Source organism: Atractosteus spatula, unplaced genomic scaffold (genome assembly GCF_055471065.1).
Source record: "Atractosteus spatula isolate fAtrSpa1 unplaced genomic scaffold, fAtrSpa1.hap1 Scaffold_187, whole genome shotgun sequence".
Taxonomy (NCBI): domain Eukaryota; kingdom Metazoa; phylum Chordata; class Actinopteri; order Semionotiformes; family Lepisosteidae; genus Atractosteus; species Atractosteus spatula.
Genome location: NW_028296749.1, coordinates 16484 through 28656, shown reverse-complemented (window position 1 = coordinate 28656; position 12173 = coordinate 16484). Strand labels below are relative to the sequence as shown.

General features: G+C 34.9%; 2 protein-coding genes across 3 annotated transcripts; one reads left to right on the top strand and one right to left on the bottom strand.

The window, feature by feature from the left end:
• Positions 1-128: 128 nt before the first annotated feature.
• LOC148808880 (manganese-dependent ADP-ribose/CDP-alcohol diphosphatase-like) lies at positions 129-4025 on the bottom strand. The gene is made up of 4 exons (XM_088909350.1): positions 3711-4025; positions 1993-2612; positions 1286-1408; positions 129-1118 (listed from the first exon to the last, which is right to left on the bottom strand). Exons 1-4 carry the CDS (start codon positions 3767-3769, stop codon positions 829-831), a joined length of 1092 nt encoding a protein of 363 aa, XP_088765476.1. The 5' UTR covers positions 3770-4025; the 3' UTR covers positions 129-828.
• A 35-nt stretch (positions 4026-4060) lies between these two features.
• Positions 4061-11601, top strand: LOC148808879 (cytochrome c oxidase assembly factor SCO1-like). 2 transcript variants are annotated; one of them, XM_088909351.1, is made up of 7 exons: positions 4061-4283; positions 4547-4666; positions 5460-5550; positions 7017-7214; positions 8083-8175; positions 8980-9095; positions 9489-11601. In XM_088909351.1, the coding sequence occupies exons 1-7, from the start codon at positions 4119-4121 to the stop codon at positions 9621-9623; spliced, it is 918 nt and encodes a 305-aa protein (XP_088765477.1). In that variant the 5' UTR covers positions 4061-4118; the 3' UTR covers positions 9624-11601. The 2 variants fall into 2 exon arrangements, with proteins under 2 accessions (XP_088765477.1, XP_088765478.1); XM_088909352.1 differs by lacking the exon at positions 4547-4666 and having other exon boundaries at positions 4076-4283.
• Positions 11602-12173: the final 572 nt, after the last annotated feature.

Genomic DNA, 12173 nt, shown 5'->3' with positions numbered 1-12173 from the left:
AGCCCCATAGAATTGTCCCTTTTTCTGTAAGACATTCTGATCTATTGTCAGTAACAATCATTTGCTAAAATCTGTTTTGTCTGTAATAAAATAGATAAGGAAATAGATTATATGTTCTCATATTATTCACTTTAAACCTTTATTTTCCACTTAACCACTTTACAGGAACATGAACACAATTCCACAGTATTTAGAGGAAAATTAAAGTATAATAAATTAAATAAAATACTCTTTTTCTATCTCCACTATAAATAGAAAATATAAAACATCTGCATCCTAATGAAATAATAATGTAAACTCTGTGATAGTCTGCAGGGCATTAGCAATTGTGTTTATTTTCGATTCGATAGAAACCTTTATTCACCACAAGAGGCCACTAAGAAGCACGGTAGAGGCTTTCCTAAACTACACTAAAAAATTTGGTTGACAGATTGTAGTTGATAACCTTCCCATAATAAAAACGATGAAAGAGGACTAGATTTCATTATTCCCATGTAGGAATATGTATAACTAGTTGACAACATAGCAGTTTAATCTATTCTTTTTGTATACAGCATTTTTCATTTTCCTGAAACTTAATCAATTCATTCACAAAGTGATTTGTACCCTGCAGGCAAAGACAATGAGTTGCTTGAGATCATGTTGTACTGTACTGCAGATCAAGGAGTCCTTGTTTCAATCCTACATTGTCTTTCCTCTTCATTATGCTCATTAGTCAGCTGTTCCCTTTTTCATTGCAAATGAATCTTCTTTTTCAGAATAGCAGCATCTGAATTATGACTTAACAGCAGAAGATAGAAAACATGATGCTTTATGAGTGAACTGCAGTCATGGGTACATAAGAACTCTGTTTAAAACCCTCCCATTCCCCTTTAAAATCATTCTGTCTTCATATACGTACACTGTGCCAAACGCATCACTGTCTGGTGGTGTTTCAATCACCCCTTCAAAAGTAAGATGGTGCACTCCAGATTCATCTAGGAAGTAGCCACCATCATGGTCATGCCCAGCCATGAAGCACACGACACTTTTGTGAGAATGCAAGATGGAAAGAACTTCCTCATAGTTCCATGCCAGACAGATGGGGTCGGTAGCCCCTGGATGTATCGGTAGATGACCTGTATGTAAAAACAAAAGTGTAATTGAATTTTGGATTGCAAGAAACATTTCTGAACATTAGAAACCTCAGTCCAGAAGACAAAATTATCCAGCAGAGACAGCATCTGACTGTGCACCACTTTAATTTGCTTCACACTAAAGCATGCAGGTTGATAGTTAAACTTACTAATGACTGTAACTTTTTCCATGTTGTTGTCTGAGAAGGCGAGAACTTTATCAAGCCATTCAAGCTGGGCTTTACTAAATCCTCCATTGAACTGAACAAACCGTGCTTCCATTCCTGCATACCCTACGGCAAGAGAAAATAACAATATGAGGACAAATACATACTGTACTTCAGTAAAAACAAACATGTATTACTTATTTTACTGTTTCTAACAATTCATTGGCCTACCTTGAAACTACAATACTTATGCAGGACGATAAAATAATATGTATGGAACCATTCCTTTTCTCATCTTGTGGCATATTGATATTTTTTTCTTTACTCAACACCTGACCTACTGTAAGTGAAAGTCAATTCAACCTTTTCTCCTTTATATAAAAAGTTCTTCAGATATCCTTTATTTTGCTCCGTACTGTTCTTTTGCTCCTACAATCCTGTCATTTACCCTTTTTATTTATTTTAGCTTCCGTGGCAATATTCTTCACCTCCAGCTTTACCATCTTTTCCATCTCTCCTGATAGCCTCATATCCACTAATATTCTAATCATCAACTCCTCTGCGAGGTATGTTTCAGTGCTTCCAATTACATTCTAATTAATGCAATAGGTTCTATTTGTTGCATTTTCAATGTAAAACTCCTCACATTTAAGTATACATCCAAAAACACTGACTTAAAACAGTAATGTAAGGGAAGTGAACTCGATTACCTGGTGGATGGTTGAGATTTTCATTTTTGTTGTGTTCTTGTATTATCTGAAGTGACTGGCAATACTTTTGACTTGGTTCTTTTCTTCCCAGAAGACTTAGATCATAGGCATCAAGCAGCACAAATCGGAAATTCGGAGCAGGGCTGAAGTGGTACGAATAACTTAGCTCCGTACTGTTTTCCACAATTTGTTTATTCGATGCATCTTCCAAGGTTTTGCTGTTCAACACAGAGTTCATTAGATCATCTCTGCTGAAGTTATAAAACTCATGGTTGCCCCATATGTGATGAATTTCAATATTGCATTGCTGAAGCTCATTTATGACCGTCTGAAGAGCCTTTTCTGATGCATCATGCTGTTTGTTGAACCCATCAATGATGTCCCCAAGCTGGAGAATAAAGCTAGGCTGGACAGCTTCTGACTTCCACTTTTGATTGGCTCTACGCAGTAAGGTGAGGCTGTTCCTGTAATACCGTTTCCTAGTGTGAAGAAAGTTGAAGCCATCTCCAATATCAGCATATTGGATATCTGCAATCACTCCAAAAGTAAACAAGGGTTGTTTGCCGTCATCCATTTTTGTGCTTATGTTGTTTGGTAATCTACCACTTGTTGTCCACAGTCTATAAAAATAAAAGAAATCCCCATGTTTGGTGCCTTTAGAGAGCATATAATTGGTACATCATACATTACTCAGATATAATATGCAATATTATAAAATTATTGATATATTATTTATATAACATTATTTTTATATATTATTATATATTATAAAAAGTATCTCCTGATAAATAAGGCATTAGTCATGAAATGCCTACCTGAATAGTGTGACCCTAATCACCATAGGGTAGATACAAAACAATGAATCATGCAAATCAAAGAATAACATTTTTCGTCGTTAAAATGTCTTTTGTACGAGCTAGTCGTCCCTCGCCCGTTTAAAATACTGTACAGTATATTGCGTTGACGTAACAATACCTAGTTTATAAATTTGTCCCTGTGCATGGCCAAATCTTTGTTCTCTTTGTAGCAAAGCATGGGCCTCTCCTTAATTCATTTCACTATGCGTATATAAAATGTTTAATTTCTATCACAAGTATTATTCACTCGAATTGAAATGTGCTGCAGAACAGATTTTTAAATGAGAGAATATACAGGAAATATTATCCGATTAAGAACAGGGTCTTACTTTGAAGCTTAGAGTTTTAATTTCCTGCTTGTTAAAATGGAAAAGTTTGACAGAAGATCGTCGAACATCACAGCAGCATTTAAGGTGGAACGAAAAACGCGAATAAGAAGCCAACTTTAGCCTCGTAAATTCCACTTCCCTACTTCTATTATTATTTCACAGCTATGATCGCTTAAAGCGTTCAGTATGTTTGAAGGCAGCTGTGAGGTTGGAAAATAAACACCTAAACAGGAGAAAACTTGGTTATGTATACTATATTTTGTTACCACTAGGAAATTTTGGTATCAAACCTATATCTAATTTACATTGCTGACGCATTTCTTTTAAAATACTGTATTTCCTAATACTGGCGAGTATGATCTTTATAAACTAGCTAAAAGGCCACTTAAAAAACAGGTCCATGGCACAACCCTTGTTACTAACATTGTTAGTTAGCCTGTATATTTTTAACTGCACAGGTATTTTCACCCTGTCAGATCACATACAATACGATCATGATTCAGCTTATATTTTATAACTTTTCTAGACTTACCTGAAAAATCGGCCTTCGTTTACGGATCTATTACGAAATTGCCATTTAAATTTAAACATTAATTTACAGTGAATTTATTGTTTTGTTTTCCCCCTAAACAGCATTTAAATTACAACATCACATTCAGGATGACGCGACTTCCTTTAAGAGAGCTTATCTCTAAGGTTTCTTTTCTTTTTAGGTACACTATACATTTTCATGTTCTCCTCTAATCTACCTCTATTGATGCTTCCGAAAATTACACAATAATAATTACAATATTTTAATTTGTGTAATAAAAAAAAGACACCGTGAAGAAACGGGGCGGAACGATTTATTAAGTAGTTTGTTTTTTACTACTGTCACTACTGACTGACGGTAGTATTTCCGTCCTACACAGGAAAAGTACAGGAAGGTCAGAACAGTATCATGGCGTTACTTGTGTCAGGTAGCACTCACCTGTCTTCACAGTTGCGATGGTTAAATAAGTGTGTTTTACAGACGGGTTTCCACACTCATATTCTTTACACGTTTCAGTGTGCAACACGGAGGAACGTCTTGCCTGCCTTTTCGTTACAGGGATTCCATAAATCGGTATGTCAGGTTTTGGGGCTATAACAAAATAATGATCTATAAGCAATGCAAACAATTTAACAGTGTCTCTTAGTTAACTTAGATAAGTTTCAGTTTCTGACTAACGAGACATTTTCAAGTCCCCGAAGTACATTATGTACAGTTGTCGTGTTTCATTTCATGATACGTGCCTTGGTTACCGCTGCATAATCTGGTAAGATTCATGTTTGAGAATATATGCAGTGTAATTTTCTTCTAAAAATAAATTGTTCCTTTTGGTGTAGGTAACATTTATCCGCACTCCCGCGCGCAAGACAAAACTTAAATCCCTACAGTGTTCGCGTACATTCACGTCTATGCCTCCACCTCCCCAATCAGGAGATAAATCAAACAAAAAGTCTGGGGTAAGAGCTTATTATATACTTATTTATGTTATGTTCAGGTCTGATTAATTGACCTTTTTTCAGGGTGTTTTCAAGTCTTTAATACGTCTTGCTTTGAAGTCTTGTAGCTTCATCAGGGACAGATAATACAAAATCATGCTGTTACATATTTGAAATGAACTATTCGGTATCAACTGAAAGGGTGGCACAGTGGCGCAGTAGTATATTGCTATAGTATATTGAGCATTGCTGACTTGCAGTGCTGGGGCCCTGGGTTCGATTCCTAGGGTTCTATCTGCATGTTCTCCCCTTGTTTATGGGGGTTTGCTCCCACAGTCCAAAGGCCTACTGGTAGGTTAAATGGCTTCTGTGAAAATTGGCTGTGGTGTGAGTGTGTCTTTCATGCCATCCCGTGCACTGGAGTTCCTTGTACTCATTGCTTGCCGGGATAGGCTCCAGCTGTCCCATGACCTATAAAGCAGGAATGGATGGAAGGATGGAATCAACAGATCAACGTATTTGATTTTAGATCAAATTGATCTAAAATCAAATACGTTTTAGACAATTGGGCTTTTTAATGATGCAGTGTGATATTCTGTTGATGGGTATTCACTTTTGCTAACAAATTCATTAGCATATTGCAACTTAAGTGACCTTAGCTCATATGAAAACATGTGAAGTGGGCTTTTAAATAGGATACATATTGTGGCTCCTGTTACATCTTTTCCTGATGAAACTTTAAGAAAATTAAATTGGATGGGTCATCCATGCAGTGTTCTTGATGTCAAAAAATAAACTTGTTTCTTTCCAGTAGCCTGTTACATGGAAATCTTTAGCAGTAACATTTGCATCTGGTGGAGTGCTTCTGGCAGGAATGAAATACTTCAAAAAAGAAAAAGAGGAAAGTAAGTCAAAATTAGAATATCATTTTTTTTACTGCACAAACATGACAAGCCACACAAAAGTAGGGCGTAGTGCAATATATGTAAATGAAATTCTGTATATTTGACTTAATTTTAATGAGATTCTGAGCATTCTAACCTTTCATATTCAGGGTTGGAGAGGTGCTTTGTCCTTTCAGAACAAGATTACCAGCACATCCTTGGACTCAATAACATGTCTAACAGAGTGACATATTATTAATCTTGCATCTAAAATCATAGATGACCCCTCTCGTCCACTCTTTTTAGAATATACTCTCCTACCCTCTGGGAGAGTAAGCATTTACTTCATTCATACCAAAAAGCATTCAATTGTTGAACAATGAAAAGATTGTTTGCAGGTAGGGATCTTATTGTTGTTGTTTTAGACACTTTACCAGCAAATTGTCTGTTTTTATTGTTATGGTATTAGATTGATTTGTGATTGAACGATGTGGTTAAATGTTGTTTTGGTATTGGACAGTTGTTGTAATGTATTATTGTTATATTTGTTTTATGTTTTATGTTTTAATCTCTTGATGTGAAAGACAAATTTGCTTTGGGGGCAGTAAAGTTTAATTCAGTCCAATTCATTTAAATTCAGTTCATGACATGCTTTTCTCTCATTTCCAGTGATGAGTGATAATATGAGGGTTCTACAAGTGGCGTTTAATATATTACCCACAAATTGTTTTCTTAAATTTTAAGTAAATCTTTAAATTCATATTTTATCATGAAAACCAAAACAATGAGATTATTTCTCCCTTTGATGAACAAGGATACATTTTTAGTATTATGTGGGAATTAAGCTAAAATTTTATTTGAAAGTCATTTTATGCAAAATGGCTGGTGGAGAACACTATAATTTATATTGTTGTTATTATATATAATAATAATAATAATAATAATTTATATTACTATCTCCTTTAATGACAATGAAGCCTAGGAGGCTTTCACGTGATGCACCATTGATCAAGTATCGAATCAGAGAATGACCAATAATAGACATGTATCATGTTGTAAAATTGGTGTTTACTGATTTACTTAGGTTTAGTTGAGAAAATGTCAGCACAGTGCCACAGTGGTTAGCATTACTGTCTCGTAGTGCTGGGCTCAATTCTGGACCTGGGGTCCATATGTGTGGAGTTTGTGTGTTCTCCCCTTATTCACGTGGGTTTTCTTCTTTGTGCTCTGGTTTCCTCCTACAGTCTAAAGACATACAGGTTAATTGGCTTCTGGGAAAATTGGCCTTAGGTGTGAGTGTGTGTGCCTGTATCTGTATGTGCCCTTCAAAGCACTGATGTTCTGTCCAGGGTGTATCCTACCTTACTCCAACTGCTTGCCAGGATAGGCTTCGGCTCTTGCATGACCATGAATTGGATAAATCAGTCCGAAAATGGTTGGGTGGATAGTCTGAGAAATTAACTGGTGATTGTTGTTGTTTTCTACAGTGATTGAACGGGAAAGGACAAAATCTTTGGGAAAACCAGCTCTTGGAGGTCCCTTCTCCCTCATTGACCACAACCAGAAGCCAAAGAATAGTGAAGATTTCTTTGGCCAGTGGATTCTCATTTACTTTGGCTTCACCCACTGCCCAGACATCTGCCCTGATGAGCTAGAGAAGATGATTGAAGTGGTTGATGAAATAGGTAAAACAGTGCAAGGAAGCTTTAAAGATTCCAAGACTTTGTGAGCTTTTTTCTAGTTTGGTCTACATGAAGGAGGGACGTTGGCATATGTTCCTTAAGTTTCAAAGGCTTATAGAGGTTTTCTCGATTTAGGCCTCATTACAAAGAAAATGACCCAAATTCAAATAAAAATTCCAGATCTAATATGTGTTAGCGAATTTCCATTGCTTAAAATCAAGATATCTCTATATAACCAAAGGTTTCCACCAGGCAATTCTGCAATTTACAACTGGAGAGGTGGATAAATATTTTTGGTTTTGATTCAGGCCAAGTAGTTTCATTAGTCTGATTGGTGGTTTAGCTCAGGTTGTTTTTCTGGGAGAATTAAAGATTATAAGAAGACTTTAGAGCACTGTAAAGTAATGTATGCTTTAGCTTTGGTAGACATCATTGATCATTGATAAAAATGTTTGCTTTTTAAGAATGTTCAGAATTTTATGTAAATCTATTATTATATTTGTAAAAGTTGTTTTGTACACAATATACTGGAAACAATATATTCAGTGATGAAAGAAAGTATATTGAGATCTATGCAATTAAAGCTGGCTTAGTTATTTAATTGTGCTGTTTGATATTGTTACTCATAAAATTAATAAATAGTCATAACTTTTAGAAGATGAAAAAAGGCTATACAGTACAAGCAAATTAACAGTGTAGCTGAAAGTTTAAGTGAGTGCTTTGATGAAACTCAACCTAGAAAAAAAAATCATTGCTGTGTCATTAGATGGCACTAGACATCCATTCTTCAGTTGCTTCCTGTACTTTTAAAGGGGCAGACCTGTGTTTCCATTTAAGTTGAGAGAATTGATTAATTCTTGTCTTTTTCCAGATAGAATACCCACACTTCCAAATTTAACTCCCCTCTTCATCACGATTGATCCAGAAAGGGATACACCCGAAGCAATATCAAGATATGTAAAGGGCAAGTGTTTCTGTTTATTCAATTTGATTCTGGATTACAAGTCATCATGCGGGATGGTCCATTGTCATTGTGTTTGCACAGCTTTGCTTTCTGTAAAGCTGTAATAATTTGGTAGATCTGGGAGAAGATGGTTCACTGGCAGTTCAATATCAAACTGTTTTAGAGAAGAGCTGAGTTGGAAAGCAAAATTGAAGACAACCCAGCTTCCTACGATGTGAATTGGATGACCCTGTTGTAGGTCATACCCTTTTTATTTTTAAATTTTAAGACGGTTGAAAAACAAATTGAGAAAACATAAGACAGTCAAGAGACTCAAGACAGCAGGTGCAATGCAGTTTTACCCCTTTTGGGATTCATCAGTGTGACACACATATGTCTGCACTGTTGCTTCAGTTTTGTTTTACCTCTTATTTTATCTCCTTTTACATTTTTACATTTATAATAATATATATAATACTGTATAATTTATAGATACTTGTTTTTCTATACTTGTGAAGTCTCTCTAGTTACTCTCATTCTATTTTTACTGTTCCTTCTCAGGATGTGCTATCTTTGAGAGTACATGTTCTTAAATTTAGTCCTTAGACACACTCTGGTTTTACCCATAGTTAACAGCAGACGTAATTCATTGGTGGGCCATCATGTTAATATGCATTTTTTAATCAATTGATCAATATCACTTCTAAATATTTTTTAATATACAGTTCCATGTCTTGCATCACATAGCGTTATTTCTGTAAAACAGGAACATTGCAAGATTAATTGTTCACAGTCCTTTGTTTTATATATTTACTTTACTTTCAGAATTTTCTCCAAAGCTGATTGGACTGACTGGGACAAATGAACAGGTGGAGAAAGTGTCCAGGGCCTATAGAGTTTATTACAGTCAAGGACCAAAAGATGAAGACAATGATTACATTGTAAGTTCTCTTCAGATGTAAAGCTGGTTCATTTATACAAACATTCTCAACTCAGCCACAGAGCTGAAGCAAAAGTGCCATATTATGAAGGTTCTGGGTATTGAAAGGCTTATGGACATTAAACATTCACAGAATGTCATACGGTTTTACAGTTCATTGTCAATAAAAATGTATTTCAGATTATTGCCTTCTAACAGTACTTCTGATAACTCACAAACCAATATAAAAGGCAAAAAAATATCTAGGTTAATTAATCATTAAGATATACTATATTGCAATGGCTGGACAGATTTCAGTATAGTATGAATACTAAAATGAAACAGGGAATTCACAGACTAATAACTTTGTAATATTTGTTTCATTGTTAACACAATTCACTTTTTTTATTTTTAGGTGGACCATACCATTATCATGTACCTTGTTGGCCCTAATGGTGACTTCATTGACTATTTTGGCCAGAACAAGAAGAACACAGAGATTGCGGCTACAATAGCATCACACATGAGAAAGTACAAACACAAAAAATAGGATCTGTATCTCCAATTAGATACACCCAGGTCTTACTATAGGAATCTTCTACCTAAGAACTACTGACACATGCAACATGATGGTTTAACTGACTGCTGGGTTGGGACAGATATACAGTTTGTGATAGGTGCATATAGTATACTATATATTAAATATACTATATATTTCATTTCATAGAGGATTTGGATGCTTACAGTGCTTATCAAATGAAAGTTCATCTTGGTTTAACACTCCTTTACCTAAATTAGGGAAATTAATTTCATATTGCTTCACTGAAAAGATTTAGAAAAAAACAATCTTGTTGTCATTATAAAAAACATGCTCTGTGTCAATATATGATTTTTTTTAAATGTGTCCTCTGTCTCTTTGTACTCTGTAAAGCATAAAATATAAATCATCCATCTCTAAAGTCAACATAAAGAAAAAATGTTCTTTTGGTATGATTTTTAATGTAATAATGGCCTAAACACTAGCAATAATAGAAAAGGGATAGGAGGGGTTGATCCAATTATTCGAGTATCCTTGTAGTCATCAGAATATAATAGAATTCAAAAATCAATTCAGCACTTTGTAAAACTGCTGATTTGTTGTTATCCTAGTGCATGTATACTGAACAAGGAGCAAAGCAAACGGTTATAATTATTACCAGCAATCCTGATTCAATTGAGCTTTATTTAGAACGTTAATAATTTGAAACGAGTGACATTTACACATAAGCCTCAATAAGTCTACATCTGTTACTAAACAGATTAGGGATATAATGTCAATCACATGTTAAGTGTTCTGTAGCATCTTTTCAAAACTAAATAGGCCTTTATGGCCTTTTAGAGGTGTGTATGCAAAAATACACATGAAAGAAAGCGTAATAGTCCTGTATGGTGGGTGGATAGTAATAAACATTTAAATCACTTAGGGGATCCTCTTATCAATGCAATGTGACAAAAATAAGTTAAAATGTTAGGCATCTTTTAATTATGTGGTATCCCCCTTGGCCAAGTTTGAGTTTCATTTGGCTTTTAATTTTAAATAACGGTTTCCTTATATAAACCCATATTTTAATATTTTCCTTTACTATACAGTTACAAAGACAATGTCTGGGATGAGTAAAGAAAATATTAAAATCTGTTCTTAAGTAACACAGGTGAGCTGCTAGGAAATAAAAGCATGATACAAGAGTATCTTAAAAACATTGGCAAAAAGTACCAAATTGTATCACAAATGTTTTAAAAGCCATTGCCTAGTGACTTATGTATGAATGTTCAGATTCCAGTTTTCACTGGAGACTGTTCTTACCAACTGTCAAAATCTTATAAGCACTGTAATGCAAACTATTGCAATTTAATTGAATGCATCTTTTCATTAGAAAAAATGAAAAAAAACATTGCATCACTTCTTTTGTGATGTTTTTCACAGGGTATTTTCACATGACTTTTTCCATTTCTATCCCATGATACATTTGTATCAAAATGAATGAAATATACTGACTAGTTACAGTACATTATTCACAGAATAATAGCTACAATTCCAAGATTAGTAATAGTCACAGTGTCCAGTGTCCTTAATATAAAGTCAGGCCAAAATTAAAATCAACTACTTCCCATATGGGCATGAAGTGCTTCTAAATAACAGTGATGCATTCATGAAACATAAGTAGAGTGATGCTTGAATAACAGGTGTTGGGTGGTTTTCCCCAGCATTCCAAGGCACCCACATGGTCATCAGCTGCTCTTTCTCACAGTGTTCTGTGGCTGTAGGAGGGAGGGTCTGTCTCTTAACACTTCTTGTGAAGTAAAACATGTGTCTTAGGATTTCCAGGTTCTGTATCAGTCCTGCATATTCTGCTTCTTATGTATTATAGATATGACAAAGGGCCAATATATGTTTTGTTCTGTAAAAGTAATGACACCCAGTGTTAACGGATACCCAAAGTACATCCATACAAAACAAGTATAAATAAATTAATAGCAAGGAGAAGGTGTTTCTGCGTTTACGTGTCTGTTTTAAGTCTAAATAGCAACATTCTGCAAATACGGGCTTGCATGTTTTCACACTATTTTCCAATGCTGTCACTCCTTTTTTCATCGTAAGCTTATAGTTCTTTCCATATGCTCCCTGAGGTACTCAATAATATATGTGAATGTATGATTGTTTGTAATAAAGTAGTTTTCATGTCAATCCAATATGTTTTGGGAAAGCCACAGATATTTGTAAAACTCCCATTATAGCACATCACAGATATGGATAGTCAGTTAGATTGAACTAACCATTCTTCAAAATAACATCAGGCTGAAGTAATTCACAAGGACAAAATGAGACCCTTTACTAAGCTGTATCTCCTAAATACATTCTCGAACAGTTTTAAATATACAGATAAAGTCATGCACTGTTCATTTTCTTAGTGCATTGCTACCAATTTAATATATTTTATAATGCGAGATAACATTTTTATGCGAGATAACAATACAAAAATATGTTTTGTTCCCAATGCTCGCAATAACATATGGTGTTGTATTGGATGGAACAGAGGTAATATTTGTACCTGCTTCCAGA